The 25,969-nt window shown below is 57.3% G+C and overlaps 3 protein-coding genes across 3 annotated transcripts; 1 reads left to right on the top strand and 2 right to left on the bottom strand.

Moving 5' to 3' along the window:
• Positions 1-3,689: 3,689 nt before the first annotated feature.
• Calm3 (calmodulin 3) lies at positions 3,690-11,482 on the top strand. Its single transcript, XM_042700312.1, has 6 exons — positions 3,690-3,824; positions 7,444-7,474; positions 9,260-9,403; positions 9,519-9,625; positions 9,756-9,891; positions 9,982-11,482. Exons 1-6 carry the CDS (start codon positions 3,822-3,824, stop codon positions 10,008-10,010), a joined length of 450 nt encoding a protein of 149 aa, XP_042556246.1. The 5' UTR covers positions 3,690-3,821; the 3' UTR covers positions 10,011-11,482.
• Positions 11,483-16,091: 4,609 nt separating this feature from the next.
• Ptgir (prostaglandin I2 receptor) lies at positions 16,092-19,599 on the bottom strand. Its single transcript, XM_042700457.1, has 3 exons — positions 19,563-19,599; positions 18,327-19,116; positions 16,092-17,152 (listed from the first exon to the last, which is right to left on the bottom strand). The coding sequence occupies exons 2-3, from the start codon at positions 19,092-19,094 to the stop codon at positions 16,772-16,774; spliced, it is 1,149 nt and encodes a 382-aa protein (XP_042556391.1). The 5' UTR covers positions 19,095-19,116; positions 19,563-19,599; the 3' UTR covers positions 16,092-16,771.
• A 5,404-nt stretch (positions 19,600-25,003) lies between these two features.
• Gng8 (G protein subunit gamma 8) lies at positions 25,004-25,737 on the bottom strand. Its single transcript, XM_042700576.1, has 2 exons — positions 25,654-25,737; positions 25,004-25,132 (listed from the first exon to the last, which is right to left on the bottom strand). The coding sequence occupies exons 1-2, from the start codon at positions 25,735-25,737 to the stop codon at positions 25,004-25,006; spliced, it is 213 nt and encodes a 70-aa protein (XP_042556510.1).
• Positions 25,738-25,969: the final 232 nt, after the last annotated feature.

Genomic DNA, 25,969 nt, shown 5'->3' with positions numbered 1-25,969 from the left:
TTTGGGTCCGGTTGTGGGGCCTGAACTCTGGGCCTGGGCGCTGTCCCTCAGCTCTTCAGCTCAAGGCTAGCGCTCTACCACTTGAGCCACAGTGCCACTTCTGGCGTTTTTTCTTTTTGCTTATATGGTGCTGAGGAATCGAACCCAGGGCCTCAGTCATGCAAGGCAAGCGCTCTACCACTGAGCCACCTTCTCAGCCCCAACTGTAGTAAACTTTGCCAAAGGACAGGGAATCATTTTCCAGACATCCATTTCCTTATTCAGTGCAAACCATTAGGCTCTGCTGAGTTTTCCAGTTATCTGCCTGGACTATTGTCTTCTTGGAAATCTGCCCTTGAAAGGATAATTTGAACAAAAAACCCCAAAATTATCTGAGAAATTGTTACAGTATCTGAACAAAAAGAAAGTCAGGAAAAAGCTTCAGTTCTGATTGGTTGCTTTCCTTGATTATTTGTTGCCATAGTAACTAGGAGGTTAACTAGCAGTTTCACTTGCTTTTTCTTTTTAAATTAAGTACTTGTGGGAAGGGGTGACATTGTCCAGAAAGAAGTGTTCTCTTTACCTGACTTATGTAACTAACCCCTCTGTGTAGCACCTTTATAACAACAATAAAAAATAAGTCTTGTGGGTTTTCTCTGTCAAATCAGAAAAAGGATTACTTCCTTCCATCCATGAGCATAATGACATAAAAACCTAAAGTTCTTCCAGATTTATGTTTTTAATAAAGAAATGGATACTTTTGTCCTATCTAAATGAACAAAAGCACTCATGGAGTGGAATGGACTTAAAAAAATCTGGAGTAGGGCACTAGTGGCTCATGCTTGTCATCCTAGCTACTCAGGAGGCTGAGATCTGAGGCTCACAGTTCAAAGCTAGCCCAGGCAAAAAAGTCTGCAAGACTCTTATCTCCAATAAATCACTCAAAAAACTGGAAGTGATGCTGTGTCTCAAGGGGTAGAGTGCTGGCCTTGAGCTGAAGAGCTGAGGGACAGCGCCCAGGCTGAGTTCAAGCTCTATGACCAACAAAAAAATTCCCAAAACTTTGTATCTCTCTCTCTCCCTGTCTCTCAAGAGAAACAGCTTTCAGACATTCAAATGCAGAGGTTATCTTAAATGTGTGTCTGCCTGCCCGACACCCTGGTTGATGCCATTTGGAGTGGAGTTAAGCACCATGCTGAACTCTTTTTTTTTTTTTGGGGGGGGGGGGGTCCGGTCGTGGGGCCTGAACTCTGGGCCTGGGCGCTGTCCCTCAGCTCTTCAGCTCAAGGCTAGCGCTCTACCACTTGAGCCACAGCGCCACTTCCGGCTTTTTTCTTTTTGTTTATGTGGTGCTGAGGAATCAAACCCAGGGCCTTGAGCATGCAAGGCAAGCGCTCTACCACTGAGCCACCTTCCCAGCCCACGCTGAACTCTTAAACTACAACATTCCAGAGAATCCCAGGAAGGAAGGTATCACAGAGGAAGATACTGAGGTTCTGAGACATCCAGTTGGTCATCCAAGATCATATACCCGGAAGAGCTGAAGCTAGGGAATGAGCTTATGTCTGCCTGGGTCCCAAGCCTTTATGCCCAATGCTTAGTTGGGGAATGAGGGGAGATATTGTAGCCCTCAGAGTAACAGAGCCTTCTGGAATCAGCCCAGTCCCCCTCCCTTCAAAGCATTTATCAGAAAGGGGAACATAGAGTTGAGTGGCAAATATAGGTTTGGCTGCACTGACAAAGAGGCCCAAAACATCAGAGATCCAAAAATCACGGAGCTTTAAACAATACCAATAAGTGTTTCACTCTGAAGTAAAAATTTGATCTGAGGGACTGAAGAGTGAGCTTTGCTCCAAGAAAACATCAAGAAAAGGCCAGGCATAGAGACACATGCCTGTAATTCCATCCCTTGGGAGGCCAAGGCAAGAGGATCACAGTCTGGGCCTACATAGTGACATCTTGTCCAGAAAACACAAGAGAGGGCTGGGAATGTGGCTAAATAGATAGAGTGCTTGTCTAGCATGTACGAAACCCTGGGTTCAATTCCTTAGTAGCATGTAAACAGAAAAAGCCCAAGGTGGCACTGTGACTCAAGTGGTAGAGTGTTAGTCTTAAGCAAAAGAAGCCCAGGGACAGTGCCCAGGCCCTGATTTCAAAACCCAGGACTGGCAAAAGAAAAAGAAAAAAAAAAGGGAGAAAAAAAGAAAGAACGGGGAGATGGGAGAGGGAGAGAAGAGAAAAGGTAGGAGGTACATATTATAATTCTTTTTCTTTTCTTTTGTGCTGGTCATGGGGTTTGATTTGCTTGGCTTTTTCTCTAAAGATTGGTGTCACAACTTCGACTTCTAGCTTTTTGCTGGTGAATTGGAGTGAAGAGACTCATTTCTCTGCCCGGGCTGTCTTGGAAATGTGATCCTCAGATCTCAGCTTCCTGAGTAGCTAGGATTACAGGCCTATGCCACCAGCACCCGGCTTAACAATTCTTGCAGCCTCAGAACGACTGGAACCAGGGAAGTAAATACCAACAGACTTCTTCCCCCATTGCCTCAGCACCGAGAAGGTAAAGATCTCTCCCACGAGCTCCAGGTGCAAAAATCCAGGGAAGGGCTCTCATTGGCTCAGCCTACATCCTGTTCTGGATGAGACACAATGATTGGTCTAGCTCCACTTACGGGCCCGTCCTTCAGCCAATCACTGCAGTAGGGAGAAGACAGCTGGGAAATGTCAGCTCCTGTTCTAAACAGAGACCATAAAGTTGTCTTAGCGCCCATGAACAAATACTGTATCATTAAATCTTTTTCGTCCTCTGGCTGACACCCTGGAGCCAACCAAGTCATCCAGGAGAGAATGATTGATGATGATCCATCATTGTCTGGATCTCCCCGATCCAGCCAAGCACAAAGCTCTGCATACAGCAAGGGTCCAATTCCTGTTCATCAAAGGAATGGCTGAATTAATCTGCCCCCAGAGACTGTGCTAGGACAGCCCTGAGCGATCAGAAGTGAAACAACTTGAGGGCCTCTGACACCTGTGGAGCGCATGTGAAGGTTGGGGTAAGTAGGGTGGGCGGAACTTGGAAGACCCCGCCAGGGAGGCGGGGCCACTTGGGGGCGGGGCTTCCAGACCACATAATTTTCGATTGAACCACTTTCCATTGGTTACAGGGGAGAAGCAGGAAAGTCCTTCTGCATCTTTTGCCAGACCCTTGCCGCTTCCAGATCAAAAAGACAACATTCTGATGTCTTCAAAAGGCCTCCCGTTTCCGCCTCTACTTTACTATGCTCCGCGGCCTCATGCAGCCACACAATTTACACTTTCCCCACCACCGCCGCACAGTGGTTCATTCCAGTTTGACGCATTGCAGGGAAGTCCGGACCAATGGTCGCCCCGCTCTTATTTCCGCCTTGGGACGGGCCCAATAGCGACGCGGCTCACAGAGAGGAGAGGGACGCGTCACGCACCGCTGTGTAGTGCCCCTCCACCGTGTGAAAGTAGTCCCGCGGCGGGAGCGCGCGCGCGCGGCGAGCGGTAAAGTCCGGCCTTGGACAAAAGGGTGGGAGTGAAAGGGTCCCGCGGTCCCGCCGGGGCCGCGCGCGGCGCGGAGGGATCCGGGAGCGCCGCAGTGCGGCGGCGCGCGGGCGGGGCGGGGCGGGGCCGGGCGGGGCGGGGCGCGCGCGGCGGCCGTTAGGGGGAACCGTTGGGGCGGGCGGCGGCCGCGGCGGCGCGCGCGGCGGGCAGTGAGTGCGGAGGCGCGGACGCGCGGCGGAGCTCGAGCTGCTGCAGCTGCCGCCGCCGCCGAAGGAACCTCGATCCCCCGCGTTCCGGACACCTCGGGCCTCGCCATGGTGAGTGGGGCCGAGGAGCCGCGGCGGAGGCTGGGGGCGCAGCGTGCCAGGACCCCGAGGCGGACGGAGTGTGTGTGTGTGTGGGGGTGTCCGGGCCCCCGGCGGCGGCCTCGGAGTCGCCCCGCGGGGTTGCGGTGGCGTCCGAACTCCCCAAGGGGGTACCGAGGCTCCCAAAGCGACTTTGGCGCCGGGTGGGGTGCGAGCCTTATAATAAGGAGGGGCTGCGGACCCCTGGAGGGAGCGTCTAGGGCCGAAATGGGCCGTTGGATCCCAGAATTGGGGGTGACCGGACCCCTCCCCCGAAGATGACCCGGGAGGGGGGTCCTCGATGCACAGGCGATGGCGCCGGGGGCGTCGGGAGGAGGGAGGCCGGAGGCCTGGGTGGGAGTGGGGGGGGGGTCCCGCCGGGCTCCTGCGGGGCCCAGGACACGGATACGGGATGGGTCACTTCTGCTCCCGAGACCCATGTCGGGAGAGGGTCCCCAAGACCAGCCCTTGCAGAATAGGAGGGCGGGGTGCGGGCCGCGCAGGTGCGGAGATGCGCCGGAGGAAGCCGGTGGGGACGCCGCCCCGGGTCTTGGGGATGGTGACATTGGTGCTTTTGCCTCCTGGGGGTGGGCTTTGGGGGGGGTGATTGGAGGAGTAGCTGGAAAAGGCTCAGAGGTTACCGGGTGGGTTCAGGCTGTTGAAGTAGGAAGGAGGGAGGGGTAATCGAGGAGGGGTGTTACGCTTTGGGCTGTGAAAATCTGGGTTTGGGGGGGAGGGAAAGAGGGGGGGAGGACTTGGCTTGGGGGGGTGGGAGATGAGGTTGATGTAGGGCTGTGGGCGATGAAGGGGGAAATGAATAACAAGCCAAGGCGGGCCTAGGTCTGGAGGCGGGTATGGGTAGCACCCCTCGCTCCTCTCCAGAGAAAGGTCCAGACAAAGCCTGTTCTGGCTGGGGTGGGAGTGGGGGGGGGGCTGGAGGACCCCTTTCCTCAGGAGGACGCAGCATCAGGGCATTGGGAGCAGGTGGGTGTAGTTTCTCAGGCTGCTATTGCGCACTGAAGCTGCATGAAATGGGAGCGTGGGGGGGGGGGAGGATCAAAGTTTGGGGTGCATGGAAGGAGGCTGCTTGTTCAAGCCCAGAGGTTCTTCTCTTCTCCCTGACCCTCTCCCCTGCCCCACCCCACCCCCAGCCCCATTCAGGCCAAGAAAGCTGCCTTTCCAAACAGGGTGCTGGTTTCTCCTGGTCTCTAGCCCTGAGCACCTTCTGCTTCTCCTCACGTGTGCCAAATGACAGTGCTGTGTGTACAGTGTGGCGTCGGTGCCAGCGGATGCCTGTGCCCGTGGCTTCTGGGTAGAGATGCAGAGCTTGACCACAGCGGGTCCCCCAGGGCACCTTTCATTGGCCTCAGAGCCTCTTGTTCCTTTCAGGGTCTTCTGTTGGGTGTCTCTGCAAATTACCACAGCTGGGGCTGGGAGCAAAAAACAGCCGCTCACAACCCCCACACCCCACCCCTCAGCCCCCCTCCAGGCTCCCTGGCAAGGCTGGGGAGTTCAGGCAGCCACCATGTATCAGATCTCGTACTTGCTGACACAGACCTGAGGGCTCCTCTTGCCACCACCCCATTTTCCCCCAGCAGAGTCTACTAAGGGGCTCCCCCTACCTGCAGCACCCCAGGAGGGTCTGGGCTTTGGCCCTGACCAGTTTCTCTTTCCATTTGTCATCAGCAAGGTATGGGTAGGACAAGTCTCTGATAACTGGGGTTGGACTTTGGCTCTGCGCTCCCCCTTGGCTGGGTGAGGCCCTGGCCTTGGTTTCTGAGCTCATCAAACACCACCCTCTGGCACCACTGGCTGAGGGCTGGGCAAGGCTGAGAAATCATACCCTCTTCCCTCCCCCACCCCAAGCAGCAGCCTTAGCCAAGGGCTAAGGCCAGAGAGATTGGTGATTTTGGAGATGGTTTTTTGGTGAAAGCCAACAATCTCTGTGCTGGAAAAGAAAGCAGCCTGGGGACAGGGTGACCAGGGATGGGCTGGTGGCGTGGTCACACCGTGCAGGGAGGTGTGGGCATGGAGCAGGGGGGAGGACGGCTGCATGGGAGCGAGTGCCAGCGTCCCACAGGCCTCCACGAAGAGCCACGCCTATTTGCAGCAACCCCTGGGCAGAGCTGAGCATGATTGTGTGTCATTCACATCTTCCAGCGCCGGCCTAGGAATCACAGGCCCCACACAGGCCTGGAGAGCCACCTTGGGCATTGTGCAAGCTGTCCCAGCCCCCTGGCCCCCCAGCCCCTTCCGGTGTGGTGCGGACAGCAGGGCGGGGGAGTCCCTGAGTGGAGAAGACTGCGAATGAGAAGCAGATGGAATGGCAGCCCTCCCCTCCCCCAGCGCCGCTGTCACCAGAAGCCCATCCCTGGCTCTCACTTTCCCTGCAGCTTCCTCAGGTGTCAGGTCTCAGCCGGTCGCTGCCTGCAGGAGCCCAGGGAGACGGATAGGGCACAGGGCTTATCAGCCCTGCTGCCAGGTTGGTGTGGCGGCGCCTAGCACCCTGAGTCGTTCAGACAAGTCCATTGGACCTCCTAACCTGCCCTTTTAGACTTTGGATTTTTCCAGAATATGTATGTGTGTTTTTCCTTCTCTATCTCCCTTCTCTTCCTTCTCTCTACCATCACCCTTCCCTGCCCCCCCCCCCCAATGCCTGTTTGGAGCTTGGCTTCAAGTTCTTCCTTCCCATGAAACAACACACACAGGTGGTAGATGGTAGACCAGGACTCTGATGGAAGTTCTAGAACCTTCTTGTAGAGTGACAGTTGCACAGTTATTTGCTTCTGCTGCTGCTTCTACAGAATCCCATAGCAGAATTAGAGCCCCACCCCCTAACCAGGAAGGGCGTGGTCTGGACCCACACTGGCTGGCACACACACACACACACACATCCTGTACCTTCTCAAAAGCATCCACCAACCCAAGGGACATTTGCCTTGGGATCTTAAAGCTCTCACCCAGCTCCCAGTGCTCCAGCGCAGGGAGGAGGACTGGCTCCCGCCCCCAAGCAGGGGCTGCCCTGCCCCCACTGCCCAGGCCGGCCACACTGGAATGGGTTAAAAACTGCAGCCCTTGGAGCAAACGTGCCATCCTTCACCACATGGCCACTGCCTAGAACTCCTGGCCACATTGGCCCCAAAGAAACAGAACAGAATGGCATCTTGCCTACCCCATGTGCTTGGGGGGTGGGGGTGGGGGCGCTTGCCTGGCCAGGATGGTTTGGGGCGCACTGGGACAGTACAAAGGTGGCCCCAGGCATCTCTCTGCTGCCCTTCCCAGGCCCAGCCTATTTGGGTTCAGGGTTCAGGGCTCCCATCAGTGACATCTCTGCCAGTGCTGTAGCCGCACAACTGCCCTGGAGCCAGAGCAGCGCTCCTCCCTCCTGTCGCTCGTGGGCAGCGTTCTTGGCCCACACCAAGCAGGCCAGGGGTTTGGTCCACCCTGGCACCCAGCTCTGAAACCCTGGCTTCATGCTGAGCGCCTCTCGCCCAGCAGGGGTGCCGTGTGAAACCGACCTCAGCAGAGGGGGCAGGGCAGACGGGGAACCTGGGGCCCAGTGGCTGACTGACTGTCCTTCCTGCTTTTCCAGGCTGACCAGCTGACAGAGGAGCAGATCGCAGGTGAGTGCACCATTCCAGCCCTCTCGCCCTGTCCCCACCTCCTGATGGACGAGTGTGGGTCCCTAGTGCCAGCATAAGAGCCCATCCGTGCCCTGTTCTACCCCCCCCCCCACACACACACACAGCCAGGCTGCACAGGCTCTGTCCCTCGCCTAGCAGAGGCTCGTTTGGGGCCTTGAAACCAACAGCTACAGACTGAGCTGTCTCCGAGCCAGTGCGCTCTTCCCATGGGGCCACAGTCCTCAGCTCCTTCTGCGCATGCTTGCACTTGCTTTTCCCTCACAGTTCCCTGCACAGCCCCTGCCCACGGCTGCCTGTGTACCACGGGCTGGCCTCGCCGGTTGCAGGAATTCTAGTGCCACCTGGTGTGTCACCTGTCACTAGACGTGCACTCCTCGAGCTGGGAGGACATGGTCATGTCCTCAGTCCCCCCCCCCCCCCCCCAGGCCCCAGAAAGCTCAGGGTCACAAAGCAGGGTGCAGTCGGGGGTGTGTGTGTGTCCTGTCCGTGTTTTCCTCCGCAGCCCGGGTGGCTTGGGGAGTGGAGCCAGCCCTGGCGTCACTCCTAACCGCGGCCCCGCAATGCAGACAGGGAATGGTTCCCAGAACAGGCACGGGTGCACCTGCACCCCGGACCCCAACTTTACCATAGGACAAGCCCAGCCCCTGCAGTGGGCCAAGGCCAGGCGGCGGCTAGGCGAGAGGAGGCAGATGAACTCCTCCCAAGCCAGTGGCCCCGCCATACTCATTCACAGTGCCTTAACTTTGGCCCTGGGCAGGTGGAAATCTAGATGACTGCCTTGTTTAGGGGCCTTGTGAGCCACTCCCCACTCCCCCCAGACAGCAGCGCAGCGTTAGCATCCCCAAGGGGGCTTGGACTGATTGTTTGCTTCTGCTTGGCTCTGGGTCACAGCTGCAGTGTGTGCATGTGCGTGTGTGTGTGTGTGCGCGCGCGCGCATGCCCCTTCCACGCCACCTGCCACCCTCTTGTCTCACAAACACCACCCCATTTTCACCCTGTCCTGTACCTCACCCTGCCCGCCCCCTCTGCCAATGGGCTGCCAGCATCTGTTTCCCAAAGGTCTTAGGGTGGGAAGAACGTGGGTACCAAATGAGCCCCGTGGGAGGGCGGGAACCACGTGCTTCCCTCCTGCCCTGGCATGGCCCAGCTGTGGCCCTCCCACTCAGCATAACGAACCTCCCCCTCCACCTCACCCCGCGCAGCAGCCCTCTGCTGTGCTCTGCCCATGACCGCGTCCCCCGTGTTCCCCCCCTCCCACGGGCTCAGCAGCTCCTCCCCTGGAAGCAGGCAGCACCCACAGCCAGACTGGCAATGCCAGTCAGAAGGGACTCAGCGCCCACATTTCCCCTTCAGGCTGACCAAAGGCACCCCGCAACTGCCCCCTTCCCTTCCTCTGCCAACCTTGGCTGACTGACCTTGACTGCCCGCTTCAGGTCATTTTCAGCGCTCATGCAGTCCATCATTCGGGGTCCCTTTCATCACTGAAGGGGGCGGGGGCGGGGGGTGGTCAGAGCCAGGGGCCAGGAAGTGGGGCGTTGTCTGTGGAAAGCTGCCCGCCGCTTCCCTGGTTCCGTACCGCCCTACAGGCAGCTGGGCGCGCGCTGCCAGGGAGAGGTGGCCTGGTCCTGCCCCACGCACTGCGCACAGAGGTTCGGGCCCAACTTGGGTCTGGCTCTGTTTCTCCTTCCTGCAGGGAGGGGGCCTGTACTGAGGTTCGGGAATCCACATGGGCCTCGTCACCCTGACTCACCCCTCTCTCCCCAGAGTTCAAGGAGGCCTTCTCCCTCTTCGACAAGGATGGAGATGGCACCATTACCACCAAGGAGCTGGGGACAGTGATGCGGTCCCTGGGACAGAACCCTACGGAAGCCGAGCTGCAGGACATGATCAATGAAGTGGATGCAGACGGTGCGCCCTGGGAGTGGGTGGGCAGCCTCGGTCCTGTCCCCCCAAGTGACCACAGGGAACCCTCTAAGGCAGTGGGCGAGCTTGCTTTCTCTACCCTTCCTTTCCCTCCTTCCAGGCAATGGGACCATTGACTTCCCCGAGTTCCTGACCATGATGGCCAGGAAGATGAAGGACACAGACAGCGAGGAGGAGATCCGGGAGGCGTTCCGCGTCTTTGACAAGGTAGGCAGTCCAATTCCAGCCTGCCCTGTGGGGGGGGCCCGTCCCCCCACCCTGTGAAGGGGGCACAGCCTGGCCCACAGCCCTTCTGCCAGCAGGGGGAGCTAAGCACAGGTGTGTCCCCACCCCTCAGGACGGAAACGGCTACATCAGTGCTGCAGAGCTGCGCCACGTGATGACGAACCTGGGGGAGAAGCTGACCGACGAGGAGGTGGACGAGATGATCAGGGAGGCGGACATCGATGGAGATGGCCAGGTCAATTATGAAGGTGAGGTGGTGGGGCCTGGGACCTGGGAGGGCAGGGCCGGCTCCTCCTGCTCACCCCGGCCCCTCTCCCTCCCCCCCCATCTCTCGGCAGAGTTTGTACAGATGATGACTGCGAAGTGAGGCCGGGGCACTGGCCACGCCCATTCTCCTGGTCTCACGCGCTCTTCAACACTCCCCGCGTACCCCGGTTCTAGCAAACACCAATTGACTGACTTGAGAATCTGATAAAGCAACAAAAGATTTGTCCCACGCTGCATGACTGCTCTTCCTCCTTCCCCTCCCTCCGTGCCCCTCTTGGCTTCCTTTGGCCTCCCCTTTCCGTTCCCATCTTCCAGGCCTGATGCATTCACAAGACCACCCCCCCTCCTGTCCCCCATCCCCCCCACCCCGGGGAGCCTCTGCCCTTCTTCCAGCCCGGGTGGCTCTCCTCTGTTTCAGTTTGTTTGCTTTTGTTTGTCCTTTCGGTTGCTGGGGTGGCTGCCAGCCCAGTCCCGGACCTGAGGAGCGGGACGGAGGCCCCGGCCCAGGCCGAGGAGCATGCCTTGCTATTGCATGAGCCACTCCATGCTTCCACGCACGAGCCCAGCAGCAGGAGGGCATCTGAGGACCCAGGAGCATCAAGAATTGTGGCAGTGACAGGCTATGGCCCAGGACAGGAGTTGGGGGGGGGGGGCGGTCAAGGGACAAGAAGACTCTGGGAGCTGGCATTCCTTTACCACCTGAGGGGATCGCCAGGGCGGGCAGCATCAGGTCCTGCTGGCTGGTTCTGGGGTGAGGCCGCTCTGCAGATGGCCCTTGCCCCTGTCCCTCCAGCGGTCACGCTGGCCTGCACATACCTGGTGCTAACATCCCACGTCGCTTTGCTCCCACCGCCACGGCCCACCACAGCCCGCCTGGGAGCAGTCGCTGTGTGACGTGCCGGTTAGCCTCTTCTTTTTCCTTTATGCTCCTGGAAAGCTCCATTTTTGTCCCAACCTCGCCAGGCCAGCTGAAGGGTGGGGAGAGAGGGGACACAGCCCACACCACGCTCTCAGAACAAACCTGCAATAACACAGTCGCCGCCACGCAGAGCACGGAGCGGGCAGCCCCTGCCTCCTGCCCACCAGTGCGGCCACCCGCCCAGCTCTGCCCCTCCCGTACTGCCTCTGCCACCGCTGCCCCCCCCCTGCCCTGCCTGCCCCCCGCCCAGCGGAGAGCATGGTCCGCACCCCCCGCCTCTGGGACACGTCAGTCACCGTGGGCACTTGGGTCTGGGTTTGTTTCCTTTTTCTGTTCTTCTCATCCGCGCCCCCCCCCGCCCCCCCAGGTCGATCAAGTGGCTCTTCCTGCCCAGCTTGGAGACTTCTCTACCCTCTGGCAGCAGCCTGGAGGGAGAAGGGAGGGACAGGGGATGGTGGGGACCCAGCCAGGAGCTGAGGGCAAAGGGCAGGTAGGCGTTGAGGCTGTGGACATACCAGAATGTTTTGGGTTTTTTGTTTTATGTTGTTGTGTTTTCCTTTTTCTTTTTTTAAACCGGGCAATATTGTGTTCAGTTCAAGCTGTGAAGAAAAAAATATATCAATGTTTTCCAATAAAATACAGTGACTACCTGACCTGGCTTTTCCCCTTGGCTGTGCCTCTGTGGGTCTCTTCCCCCACCCCACCCAGGTAGTTGAGGATGGAGATGGTCCAGCCTGTGTGTGTCTGCTCTGCAGCACCAGTGGGGCCCTGGGACCTCCAGAGCACTAGGTGGCAGAGTAGCAGAGACCTGAAAGGCCAGGAAGGGTGTGTGGTCTGGGAGGGAAAGTAGGAGGAGCAGGACAGGATGAGGCCAGGTGGGACCCTGGGGGACGGGACGGTCTCAGTGGAGACTTGGGGTGATAGCACAGGTCGACCCCTGCGGCAGGAGGACCTGGATGAGGAGAAAGGCCTCCTTCCCAGTCCTCTGGACCCACTGCGGTAGAAGGGGGTAACAGGAAGCCTGAGGCTTTTCCCAGGAGAGTGGATCACCCAGAGGGGCGGGCAAGCATGGACAGACAAACTGGGCAGAGGATGGATGTCTTGGCTGGACACAAGTTGCCATCAGATGGCCCCACCTCTTCTGTCTGTGGGTACAAGTGCCAGCCCCGGGTGAAGCATGGTGTGGTGGCCAACATGGTACGGCAGGTGGGATGATGGCCCTGAAGTGGGTGTGTGCCTCTGTGGAGCTGCAGGTGCCAGGCAGGAGGAGTGCTCCCAGCACCACTGAGCCCGCCTGGCAGCAGCCATCAAGCTGGTTGACACGAGAGAGCTGGATGTCCAAGCAGGCAGAGCCACGCCATCTTGCAAGTGACTCCACACCCATTGTGGCCACGCTGAGTCAAACCTCAGCTCTACATTGGCGGAAGCCGGGCATTTCAGAGCCTTTCACCCGCCTCCAACGCCTGTTCTCATTTTTCCCCCTTGGGCGCTCTGTGTGGGAAGACTTTTACTCTCAGACAGGCTCAGGCATTAAATAATCATGACTTCCCTTTCCCATTCTTTATTAATCAAAGACACCAGCACTCAGCTTTTATTGGCCCCGGGCAGGCAGGCTGCACAAATTCCCCAGTGGAAGCTGCTTCTAGCCCTGGCTGACAGCGCTGCTGGACCAGCCAAAGGCCTGTCCTGAGCAGGGAACTAGACAAGGGGACCCCAAGGTGAGGTCCAGGGCCGCTCCACTTCCCGGGGGTTAGGGGACAGCTCCCACCCCCAACTCCAGCCAGGTGTCATTCCCAGTGTGACCAGAAGGTGGAGCCAGGTGGACAGGCAACGCCCGAACTGCTGTGCCGGGAGGGCCAGGTTTATTTCATTTCATTTTTTGCCCCACTGCTGAGGGTTGGACCCAAAAGGCTTTGCGTGCCAGGCACATGCTCTGCCGCGGAGGTGTTTGTATTATTGTCTGGGGTTTAAGCTCAGGGCCTCGTGCTTGTGAGGCTGGCACTCTATCCCCGAGTCATGCCCACAGTCCTTCTTGCTTTAGTCTCTTCCTTTCTCTCCTCCTTCTTTCCTTTCTTTTTTTCTTCTCTTGTTTTTGTCTTTTTTTTTCTTTTTGTCAGTCATGGGGCTTGAACTCTGGGCTTGGGCGCTGTCCCTCAGCTCTTCAGCTCAAGATAAGCACTCTACTACTTGAGCCAGAGCACCACTTCCAGTTTTCCAGTCATTTTATTGGAAGAAGAGTCTCATGGACTTTCCTGCCCAGGCTGGCTTTGAACTCTGATCCTCAGATCTCAGCCTCCTGAGTAGCTAGGCTGACAGGTGGGAGCCACCAGTGCCCAGCTTTTTTTTTTTTTTTTTTTTTTTGGTCCTGGGGCTTGAACTCTGGGTCTGGGCGCTGTCCCTCAGCTCTTCAGCTCAAGGCTAGCGCTCTACCACTTGAGCCACAGCCACTTCCGGCCTTTTCTGCTTATGTGGTGCTGAGGAATCGAACCCAGGGCCTCAGGCATGCAAGGCGAGCGCTCTACCGCTGAGCCACCTCCCCAGCCCCTCTTCTTTTGTTGTCTTCTCTTTTTTGGTACTGAGGATGGAACCCAGAACATTGCACTTGCTAGGTAAGTAAGTGCTGTACCACTGAGCTACATCCCAGCCCTTTAGTTTACTTTTCAAATAGGATCTTTATGTTTTTGCCCAGGGCTGGCCTCAGCTTGAGACCCTCCTTACCTATGCTTCCTCATAGCTGTGGTGACAGTCACCTACCACCATGCCTAAATTACTGACTAAATTGGGGGTAAGGGTGGGGAGGGTATCAGTAACATTTTGCTGGGACTGGCCTCCACTTCTGATCCTCTTTCTCTTGCCTCCCAGGCAGCTGGAAATTACAGGTGTAAGCCACCATGCTTGGCTTATGTGTGTGTTTGAGTCCCATCTGTGGATCAGATTGGGGCTAAGAAGACAAATGAATAAAGTCCCTCTCTGACCCCACAACAGACTACAGCAAATGTCTGGCATTCGTTTTCCCAGATCTGTGTACAGCTAGTAATGTTGTGTTTGAGCCACTGACTGAAATACATACTGATGTGATTATCCAACTTTTGCTGGAGTGGCTGGTGAGCAGGGGAGGGCCAGGGCTGCGGTCACTGCCGCCCGCTATCCCAGCAGCTCAGGGCAGCCTTGCGTGCACAGCGCTCTCAAGAGAAGGGTGAAGAATGAACAAGCCAAAGAAGGAAGCCAGGCAGGCCCCCTTCCCCCAAGAAGCCTTCCTGAACATCCCCCGGGCTCCTCTTTACCCCCTTCATCCTGATTAGGGACTGCACTCAGGGCTTTTGTCATAAGCTACATCCCCAGCTCTTCGTATTCTTTGAGAAAAGATCTCCCTGCCTGTGCCTGGGCTGGCCAAGAACATATGATCCTCCTTCTGCCATTTCCTCTGTAGTAGCTGGGATTACAGGAGCAAGGTGCTTTTTTTCCCCCTGGTCATGGGGCTTGAACTCTGGGCCTGGGCGCTGTCCTTCAGCTCTTCAGCTCAAGGCAAGCTCTCTACCACTTGAGCCACAGCTTCATTCCAGCTTTTCCATGGTGAATTGGAGATGAAAGTCTCATGGACTTTTCCTGCCCAGGCTGGCTTTGAACCTCAGTCTTCAGATCTCAGCCTTCTGAGTAGCCAGGATTACAGGTGTGAGCCACCAGCACCTTGCCTCTCCCTAGGCTTTTTATTGGGTCTATATATTATCTGTCTGTCTGTCTGTTGATTTACTCTGCCTCCTCCAGCTGTTTTTCTGCGTACAGCTGATGCTCTACCACTTGAGCCACACCTCTAGTCCACACCTCTAGTCCAGCTCTTTTTGCTAGTTAATTGGAAACAAGTGTCCCATGGACTAATCTGCTTGTATGAGCTTGGAACTGAGCTCCTCAGATCTCAGCCTCCTCAGTAGCTAGGATTACAGGTGGGCAGGAGGCACTTAGTACCCAGCTATCGGTTTGTTTGGAGCCCAGACTGGCCCCAAACTCATGGTATGATGCTTCTTACCTCTGCTTCCCAAGTACTGGGATTATGGTCTGGCTGACTTTCTGTTCTTCCCCCTTCCCTCCCGTCCCCCCCACACACACCCTGCCCCAGTCCTGGAGCTTGAACTCAGGGCCTGGGCACTGTCTCTGAGCTTCTGTTGCTCAAGGCTAGCACTCTACCACTTGAGCCACAGCACCACTTCTGGCTGTTTCTGTGTATGCAGTACTGTGGATTTGAACCCAGGGCTTCATGCATGCTAGGCAAAGCACTCTACCATTAAGCTACCTTCCTAGCCCCTGACTTTCGATTCTTAAACTCCAGCAATATATGATTACTCAGTCATGACTGTCATGGAAGTTGTGAAATACTTACATTCATTTTATTTTCTGTCTGACATGTTTTTATTATTATTGTTGTACGATTCCCATGACATCAAAGCTATCATCTTAACCGGTGCCAAGTACAACATCCGTGGCATTTGTGTACAAGTGGCAGGGGGTGGCACCCTTCTGAACTGTTTCATTACCTCCAAGAGAACCCCTGAACCCACTCACTGGTTACCTCCACCCCATGTTCTTTCTGAACATCATCTGAGGTACAGCAGCTAAATAGAAATAGAGAATACTTGAGAAACGACCGCACCTGAATCCCAGCAACTGCCAGCTGGGACCGCAAGAGTCCTGGCACAGCGCTGCCAATCCCTTAATCAGTTTCTGCAGCCCTGTGGCTAATCACCGGATTATGACCCAAAGCACATCAGGTATGGAAAGGCGACGTGGCTCCAGCCAGCCAGCTCTAGACTGGAGGCAGATGAAGCAGGCCCAAGTCAACTTCCGCTATTCCCAGTGCTGTGTGTGCCAAGGCCCGGTGGCCAGCCCCCCACCCCCACCCCCCCGAGCCTCCCAGTCTCCCTGGGAAGGTTGATCAGAGGCAGCTGAGTGGATGGGGAAAGGGACCAGGACTCACCCATGGGCGGGAAGGTCCCTGTTCCCTCCCCCAAGCCACAGCAACTCACTTCCTTTCCAATAGGTCAGCCCATTCCCAGACACCCCGAATTCCCTGCCCCAGAGGGGCTTGGGAAAGGCTGGAAATCCCCTCCCCCGGTGGGGTCCAGGGCAGAGCAGACTGGTCTGTTACTCAGAGAAGTTGACAGTTCTCAAAGTGAATGTGTAAACGGAAGGAAGGAAGGAAGCAAGGAAGGAAGGAAGGAAGGAAGGAAGGAAGGAAGGAATTTTTGGGACCAGACAGGTGTTCAGGCTTGGAAGCATTTATTTATCCAGGACAGGTCAGGACCGGCTGTGCCTTCTGGGGTAGTCCCCAGGAACCCCACTTCCCCCCCCCCAAGGTCTCTATCTTTCTCCTTGGTACCCACAATCCATGGCTCACATCCCATACTCCAGCCATCCCCAGACCAGCAGTGTCACATCTGATGAAGGGAGGCAGCCCCCCCTTTCCTCCCCCATGCCCTTGGGGCTCAAGCTGATGAGAAGAAGGAGGGGTAGGGGAGAAGTGTTCCCACAATCCCCAGCTCTCTGGGAGCGCAGATGCGGGGGGGGGGGGGGAGTGCTTGGGAGAGGGCAGGACTGTCCCCTGAGGGGTGGGTGGCTGGAGCCCCCTTAACGGATGAGGCTGAGGACGGGAGCCCCAACCCCAACAGACCTGAATATACAGAAGCCACTGGGCTCTTGTCCATTTCTTAAATATTTACACGGGAAGATGGATGGAGAGCAGTCGGCCGAGCCATTGGTTATTTTCACAGATGTGTTCTTCACGGGGGACCTGCGTCACCCCCCCCCACACACACCCACAGCGGCTGCCTAGAAAAAGCAGCTGAGCACCCCTTGAATTGGGGGGGAGAATCAAGGCTCTGACTTCCACAGCCATCCGCTGAATGGATCCCTGCTTGTCTGGTCCCTGTGTCCAGAGGACAGGCCAGCAGTCAGCAGAGGGAGCAGGCCACCGCCGTCTCGGCTTTGGACAGCGTCCCCTGTGTCCCCGGTGCCACAGGAGGCAGAGGGACCGTCTGTCTCTCCTTCCAGACAGACAGAGGCACCCAGCTTCCCTCCTTCCCCTCCAGGGCCCAGGGGGCCTGAGGATCCTCCCTCTCGGAGGCAGGCCTGGGGATGGCTGTCTGCAACTCCCCGCGGGCAGGCTGAGCCCAGAGGCAGCAAACCCAGAGGCGCAGGCGCCGGAAGACGGCCTTGCGGAACAGAATGAACACCCAGGGGTCCAGGATGGGGTTGAAGGCGTTGAAGCGGAAGGCCAGGAGATCCCCCATCTCGCTGCTGTCTGGGGCGATGGCCTGGGTGAAGCCACGGATCTGAGGACAGAGGAGATTGTCAAAAAGTACCAGGAACCCCCCCCCTGCAGCCTAAGCCCCCCCCTCTCCAGGCAGGGATGAGGGAGGGGGGGGCCTTTCAGAAAGGAAGGAAATTGAGATAAGATCTACTCTTAAAGAAAAAGGGGGACAGATCTTCCCGGGGTGCAGAGGTGGGGAATACCCCAGGAAATCTTATCAGATGGTAGAGCAGGAAATGATGGCAGGGGATTAGAGTCATCTGTCTCCCCATCTTTTTGCCGCTGAGCTGATCCAGGATTCTCTGAATGATGATGGCTGAGATTTCAGAGACACCCCCATCCCCGCTCCCTCCGGGCCCTGAAACAGCATCATGCAGACCACTGTGTATAGATTTTCCCAGTCTCTGAGCCATCATAACTGCACCCCACCCAAATGGTCTCAGGATCCCCTCCGTCCAGCTCAACCTCTTCATTTTACAGAAGCAGGAAAACTGAGACCAGAATAAATGTGAGATGAGCAAAGCTGGGCATTGTGGTGCACTCTTGTAATCCCAGCAATGGGGAGACTGAAAGCAAGAAGACTGAACGTTCAAGGCCAACCTGGACTATGTAGGAAGAGCCTACCACACAAATCAAGATGTCACCCACCGAAGCTGCTCCAGTGGGAGGGGGTGGACAGGAGCCCTTGGACCATTTCCTGTCAAACGCTGGAGGAAAGGCTGTGTATGGCCCATGCGGAGGTCTTAAGTTGCTCACATCTGAATATGGGGGGCTCATAGATCGTGGGACCTGTGCTCATAGAGGAGATGGAGAGTCGGGGTACATTGGCTGATCAAGGTCCAGGGAGTGTAGAAGAGGTTGGAGGAGTCCAAGGGGGCAGAAGAGATTTCTCTAGAAAGTTGTGACTGCTTTGGCAGTGGACCAATCTCTTTTGAAGCCAGCTTGTCATCCTAGCTACTCAGGAGGCTAAGACCCGAGGATCATGGTTCAAAGCCAGCCTGGGCAAGAAAGTCTGTGAGCCTCTTATCTCCAATGAACCACCCAAAAAGCAGAAGCCCCAGGACTGGCACCAAAAATTTTTTTTAAAAAAAAAGCAGTCTCTTTTGAGACTCCATTTCCCCATCTGTGAAATGGGTACCACCCAGCACGGGCAGAGCCCAGCGGCTGCCCTCCTCCCCTGCGGATGGGGTACTCACCGTCAGAGGCAGAGAGCACACGGCCATGATGCCTGTCATGAGGCCCAACAGCATGAGATGATCCACCTCGTCCTCACGGGTCCCCGCGCTGGGCACCAGCGAGCCCTGGCACCGCCGCTGCTGGCGGTACATGCGGCAGAGGCTGATGGTGACAGAGCCGTTGCACAGGAAGATGGCGCTCACCAACAGGGCCACCAGGCTGGCATAGGCCAGGGAGAAAGCACAGCCACCCGGCTCAGGTGCCCGCAGGCGGATGAAGCACCAGCTGCCCGGGCAGTACTGTTGGTGCTGACCTAGGCCTAGGAGGGGCAGGGTACAGAAGACCAGGCAGAAGGCATAGATGGTGGGCAGCGCCAGGCGGGCGCAGCGTGGCCCATCCAGCTGGGCGTACAGGTAGGGGTGGCTGAGCGCCAGGCAGCGCTCCACCGCCATGGCGAAGAGGATGAGCGTGGAGGCCAAGCCGAAGAAGGTCATGGCAAAGGCGAAGGCGTTGCAGAGTTCAGGGCCCCCGTGGGCCAGGCCCAGCAGCGAGCTGTTGCGGGCATAGGCCACGAACACGGCCGGGCTCAGGAAGCAGGTGCCCAGCAGGTCGGTCACGGCCAGCCCAGTGACCAGCACGGCAAAGGCTGATGGGTGTGAACGGCGCCGGCCGCCCAGGATGCCCAGGGCCAGCCCATTGCCCGCCACGCCCGCCACGAACATCAGGGTGCTGGTGGCTGGGCCCACCGAGTCCCGTACGTAGGTGAGGTTCTTGCAGGAATCAGCCATGGCTGCCCACCGCCTCCCCACCCTGGTGGGAGGGGTGCAAAGGGGAGAGGGCACACTCAGGTACCCACGCTGGCCTCAGTCTCTATGATGGCCCACATCTGCCTCTCAACTCCCAGTCCTTCATGGGTGTTGTGGGGGGGGGGGGGGGGGGGAGGCCGCTGGCTGCCTGCCTGCTGTCTGTCTATCTGTCTGTCTGTCTTTCTCCCCTTTGTCTTCCCCAGTATCTATCTACCTCCCTTAGTTGTCTCTGTCTTTTCCTCCTAATACCCCCGAGACCGGTGTCTGTCTTTCTCTTACTGCCTGCCTGCCTGCCTGCCTGTCTGTCTGTCTGTCGTCTGTCTGTCTTGCTCTCTTATCCACCCCTACCTGCCTTTCTCTAGCCCCCCCCCCTCTTTCCTCTCCTCCCCTGCAGTTCTGCTTCCTCAGCCTAGCTGTCTGTCTGTCTGTCCTCTGTCTGTCTGTCCGTACCTCCTCTCCTCACTCCCGGTCGGCCGGTGCGTCTGCGTCCTCGGTCTGTGGTCTGTGTCAGCTTCTCCTTCTCCTCCCCTCCCTCCTCCCTCCCCACGGCTCACTCGCGCCCTGGCTTTTTCATTTCCTCTCTGCCCCGCCCTCCCTCCCCCCTGTCTCCAGAGGCCCCCTTGGGCTCCCTGCCCCCTTCCCAGCCTGCACCCGGTCTTTCTCTCTGCTCAGAGCATCCATTTCCTGCCCCTGTGTTTCCCCCTCCCCATCCCATGCACCCCCTCTAGCCACCTGCCACCCCTCTCCACACTCAGGTCTTGGCCGTCTTGTGGGGTGGAGGTTTGAGTCCTAGTCCCCATCCGCCAAGCTCAGGACCTGAGCCCAGTTCTCAAGGTTGGCCAGGAGATGGGGAGATGGAGGGGGGGTGGTAAGAGATCTATTCTGGGCTCCAAGCCCCGGGGTTAGGAGCAGGGCCCAGGGATTGAGAAATGACCAGGAAATTCCTCTGGTCCTCATAGCCATTTCCAACCTCTACTATGCGCGCTCTGCTCCCTTGATACCGTTCCATCTTCCCCTGGGCTGGGGAAGGAGACAGCCCGCCTGGCCGGGCCTGGTTCCTGGGGGTCCTCCCTGGAGTGTCCTGAGCCCGGAATAGGGGTGAGAAGGTAAAGCCTGCTTGTAGTCCAGGAGTTGTAGTCGGGTCCACTCACTCACCAGGGCCCTGCAGGCTTTTTGAGGCCCTTCCAGGCCCCAGGCCAAGCACTGGTGACCTTGACCTCCAGGAATCATATTTTAGTCCTGTCCGATGGCCATCCAGGGTTCCCACAGGGGTGTTCCCACACTCCCCCAACACCCAGACTGGGTCCCTGGGGCCGGCATGGCCAGTCCTAGAGTCCCCGCTGTCAACAGGGTGGTTCCCAGACAGCCCCCCCCAGCCCTGAGTCCTGGAGGGGCCCATGCCCACACCCCTCGTTTTTCAGGGAGACCCATAAAGGCCGGAGGCTACTAAGAATCTCATTCTGTGTGACCTGGGTTCCTGTGACTGTCTGGTCAGGTGATGGTCCCCACAAAGGGGGACCACAGGCCCCCTGCCCCAGAGGATCACCCCTGACCCAGCCCAGTACGCCATCTGCAGCCTTTCCCTTTCTGTCCCCACCCCATGAACCGCAAGCTCCGGGCCCTCCCCCATCTCCCTATCAGCTGGCACTCAGCTGGCACCCCCGACTTCCGGTGCCACAGCAGTCAGCGCCCAGCACCAGGGGAATAGCATGCTGGGGACCAGGCCGGATGCTGGGATTCCTGGAGCTCTCTCCTGCTGGCTTCTTGTCCCCCAGCAGGGGATTCTGGACATCTACTCCTGCACCAGTCTATGCCTCAGTTTCCCTCCTGCACTGTGAGGGCCTCCAAGCTCTGGGCTTTGGTAATAGAGGCTGCTGGGTGGAAGCAACCATAACTTCTTGCTAGCAAGAAGGGCCTTGTGCTAGGGGCCTAGGTGAGCATGTGCAGGACCCTCCAACTCCCAGAGAGGCTGAGACCTCTGCCAGCCAAGCCCAGCCCAGGCCCCTGGGTGAGAGGCGCTTCTGGAGCTAGGGAAGGAGCTATGGGGAGGTGAGTCAGGAGTGAGCTCTTCACACACTGCTAGGGACAGGACTCAGCTTCCCCAGGGGACCCCAGGCTAGAAGAGGAAGGACAGCCAGACACAGGGAAGACTGACTCAGGGATATGGAGGGGGGGTGCGGGGAAATGGAGGCCCAGGAGAAGCGGGAGTGAACTTGAACTTGGCATGTGAGTGTGTGTGGGCTGATGGGGGCCGGAGGGGGGGGGAAATCCCAAGTCCCAAGCATGGTGAGTGTGTGTGTGTGTGTGTGTGAGAGAGAGAGAGAGACAGAGAGAGAGAGAGAGAGAGAGAGAGAGATCATAACTACAGCTCATGGCTATGTTGCTGTGTTGTGCAGACTTGGGGATAAGCTTTTTCTAGAAGGCGTAGTGGGCTTATTGGGGCATCTGTTTAGCTGGCTCTCTTCTTTGTGGCTCTTTCTACCAGGGTGTGTGTTTGGATGGGTGTGTGTGGGGGGGGCAGTGGAAAGAGAGAAAATGTTTTGTTCAATTTGGCTTGGGTTTTGCAATCCTGATGGTGGCTTCCTGGCTAGGCGAGCACTCTGCCACGCCAGCCACACCCTCAAGCCCTTTTGTGTGTATTTTGTTCTTGACACTGAAGTCTCCCAAAGTTGGCCCAGGCTGGCCTCGAACTTCTAATCATCCTGCCACCATCTTGCTGAAGAGCTGGGATGACAGGTATGCATCACCACACCTAGCTGTGAAGGTGTTTGTGTGTTTATTTGCTTTTAAACCTCATCCTTACCTCTCCCCATGGTGCTATCATTCATTCAGCAGCCTCACGGTTTTACTGTGTGCCAGGACAAGTTGGGGACACACTGGAGTCCAGAGGGCGTCATCCGAGGGGGGGGTGTATGTCCACATGGCATGTGTGTGGAGTAGAGCTGAGTCACCCTATATCCAACTGGGGCTCCCATCTGGGTGTGTGTCAGCAGGGCAGCAAAGCCAAGCTGGCCAGGAAAGGAACTGGTTGGGGCCTTTCTGGTACCCATCAGCTGCTGCCTCTTCAGCCCTGAGTCTGGGCTACATCAGGACAAACTGCAGCCCAGTCCTCCCCCCCTCCCCCATACACCCTGCTTTCCACCCTCCTAAATTAGGCTTCTCCTCACCCAACCCCCTCAGCCAGGCTTGTACTGCTCCGGGGTGGGGTGAATGGGATACTTGGGGGCCAGGCAGTGGGGGGGGGGCACTTCCCAAGGCCTTGCCACCTCCTGGTCAGGCTGTGACCCCAGGCTGGGTCTGGCCCCAGAGTTGACCTCACAGCTGGGCGGGGCAGGAAAGAGCTGGGCAGCAGGGACCAGAGCTGGTCGGGCTGCGTTAGCGAGGATAATGAGATTAACGGGATCTGTGCTCCTGGCGGCTGGTCACCCACGACCCGTCCCTCTCTTCTCCAGCCTCTTCCCACAGACATCTTCTCCTGATCCTCCCTGTGGCCAGCCCCATGGGGTCCGAATATTCCAGAATTCAAGAGCTAGATGTTCTGGGGCTGATCCTAGATGCCTTGGCTTTGAGGTTCTTAGTGGGTGCAAGGTGCTGAGTCTGACATTCTAGAATGATCTGGCTCCATCCACCCTGGCATCTTTTCTCCTTGCCTCCTTCCAGCCTCAGCTCATCCTTGGCTCTCTCTCCCCTGTCCCCCTTCTCCCTCGGGGCTCCCACAGACATGACGCAACCAGGCCGGAGCCGGCTGAGAGGTGGGGGGCAGGAGGGAGATGTAATTACAGCCGCTTCTGCCTCCATCCTACAGGAAGCTCAGAGTGGGGGCCCAGGGGACCCTAATTTTATGTGAATATGGAGCCTTTGCTACACTCACGCAAGCTCCCCCTCCTGCCCCCGGCCCTGGAAGAGAGCCCAAGGCAGCCGGAACCAACCAGACCCATGGTGGTCCTCATTGCATGAGCTGGGGGGGGTCCCCAAGAGTCAGAAAGGCTTGCAAATTCAGTGTCTCCTCACCCCCAGGCTAGCCCGGTCAACCAAGTCAAACCCACAGATACCCTGAATGTGTATGTGTGGATCCCAGTCTCTCTCTCTCTCTCTTTCTCTCTCTCTCTCTCTCTCTCTGGTGGCTCTGGGATTTGAACTCAGGGCTTTGCACTTGCTAGGCAAGCTCTATATCACTTGAACCCTACTTTCAGTCATTTTTTTTTTTTTTTGGTCGGTCGTGGGGCTTGAACTCTGGGCCTGGGCGCTGTCCCTTAGCAATTCAGCTCAAGGCGAGCGCTCTACCTTTTGAGCCACAGCGCCACATCCGGTTTCCTAGTGGTTTATTGGAGATAAGAGTCTCACGGACTTTCCTTACAGGTATGAGCCACCAGCACCGAGCTTCCCCCAGTTTTGATGGCAACAGGAAACATCTCATCTTACCTATATGCAGCAACCCCACCCCCAGCCCACCCTCCATGGTAAACAGCAATTCAGCTCCCTTCACCAGGAGATGCTGGGGGTAGAGTGGAGACTTTGTCCAGCTGAAGAGTCAGGGCCTCTCTCAAGGGTCAACACACCTTAGAACTCCAGGGAACCTGGCAATATAGATTGTTTTTTGAGCAAACTTGACTTATGTACCCATCTTTAATCCTAGCTACTCAGGAGGCTGAGATCTGAGGATCACAGTTCAAAGCCAGCCCGGGCAGGAATGTCTATGAGACTCTTCAATGAACCACCAGAAAACCAGAAGTGGCACCATGGCTTGAAGTGGTAGAGTGCTAGCCTTGAGCAAAAAAGAGCTCAAGGACAGCACTCAGGCCTTGAGTTCAAGCCCCACAACTGACAAAACAAACTTCAGGGGCTGGGAAGGTGGCGCAGTGGTAGAGCGCTTGCCTCGCATGCGTGAGGCCCTGGGTTCCATTCCTCAGCACCACATGAACAGAAAAAGCTGCAAGTGGTGCTGTGGCTCAAGCAGTATAGTGCTTGCCTTGAGCTGAAGAGCTGAAGGATGGTGCCCAGGCCCAGAGTTCAAGCCCCATGACTTACCCCCCCAAAACCCCAAAAACTTCAGGATGTGTGTGTGTGTGTGTGTGTGTGTGTTGGAGGATTGTGCCCATTAATTTGTATCTTCTACTTTCTACTAGCCACATTTCTTTTGTCTTCAAGCCCCCATGTTTAGCTCCCTTACATCTCATCCAGATATGTCTCCTCCTCCAGGAAGCCCTCTTTGATCTCCAAGGTGGGTGAAGTGCTATCTTTGACCTCACCCCAACAGAGACAGACCTATCTATCTGCCTATCTATTGACTCTGAACCCCAGGAGGGCGGAGTCTGGGCTGCATCACCCACAGATGGGTTGCCAGCATCACTCAGCACAGAGCTGTTTCTCAGGGAATGTTTAAAAGAAGGAAGGAAGGAACAGAGAAAAGACTCCACGCTTGAGGACTGGAGTTAAGGTAGTGGCAGGGGGCCAATCTGCTTTGATACAAGGGGTGGATCATCATTTTGGGATAGATGCGGGGCTCTTTAAAGTCTCCAGCCCAAGAGGGGTTGGGTATGTGGAGGGGTAGAGAGAGCCAGGAGCCCTTATCTTCTTAGCTTGCAGTGGTGCCTTTGAGTGAGGGACTTCCTTGGGCTCAGTTTCCTCATCGGTAACACAGGTATGGTGCCCGGGCTCCTGGGGTCAATAGGTTCAGTTCAGGATAGGATCGTGGGGTGCTCAGTAAAGGACGGAGCCCCAAGTGCTCACTTCCTCCCAGGTTTCCCACACGCCATTGGCACACAAAAACAAGGGCAAGGTGCCCCCAGCTACGATTGTGCCTCGGTTTCCCCGAAAACACAAGCAACAGCACCACCATCACCGGGTTTATTGGGTCATATTTTGGTGGGGGAGTAAACTGTCAGGAGGACTCAGAGCAGGACGCAAAAGAGGCGCTTGTCACGGAAGGGATTCTCGGCGGCAGGGACGGGCGTCACCAGCGGGTCGTCTTTGGCGTGGGCTTCGCAGAAAGCCAGGAGCTCGGCCGCCGCCTGCGACACCTGCAGGCGTCAGGTAGAAATGACTGCCCCGCTTCCAGACTCCCTCCACCGGGAGGAGGGGTGACCCAAAGCCCCGCCCCTGGACCACCACAGCCACGCCCATTCCAGATCTGCCCTTACTTGTCATTGGTTCCGCCTCTCCCGTGCCACGCCCCCTGTTCACTGCTGAAGTCCCTCGAGAAGCCCCGCCCCTTCCAGTCTCACCCTCATTACCAGCTGGCCACGCCCCCTTCTGATCACCCTTGCTAACCGCTGGCTCCGCCCCTTCCAGGCTCCGCCCCATCCGCATTTCCAATCACATTCCCTCGTGAAGCCCAGCCCTTTCGAGGTCCCGCCCATGACCAGCAGCTGGCCCCGCCCTTCCGCCCATTTGTCCCTGGTTTATCAATCGCATCCAGCAAGGCCACGCCCCTTGCCCAAAGCCCCACTCCCGGCCCGCTCCGGCACCGGGTGCAAACCCCTGCCTAGATCCCCCCAATTCTTTCCAGGCCGCCCCCTGCCCCCCACCCCCCTCACCGCACCTTCATGCGGTCGATGTTGACCTCCAGCTTCAGCTGCTCTACTGTCTTTCGGGCTTCCGCGATCTTGGCCATGTTGTTGGACATAGCTGTAGGAGGGAAGGGGTTAAATGAGGACAAGAGTGGGGGCTGGGGGCTGGACCCTGAGGCAGGGTGATTGTGATGGGACCCTGTACAGGGGTGGGGGCGGTGTGGTAGTGGTGGAAGCGTTCACTCTCAGGATCCCAGAGACACATAGAAAGAGGGATAATGTCTGGGGAGCAGAGGGACGATGGAGGGTAGAGGGGTGCACAGATGGGGGGCACCTAGAGGCAGGTGA

This window comes from Dipodomys spectabilis, unplaced genomic scaffold (genome assembly GCF_019054845.1).
Source record: "Dipodomys spectabilis isolate Male_0828 unplaced genomic scaffold, ASM1905484v1 ptg000266l, whole genome shotgun sequence".
Taxonomy (NCBI): domain Eukaryota; kingdom Metazoa; phylum Chordata; class Mammalia; order Rodentia; family Heteromyidae; genus Dipodomys; species Dipodomys spectabilis.
This window is presented reverse-complemented; position numbering and strand designations above follow the sequence as displayed.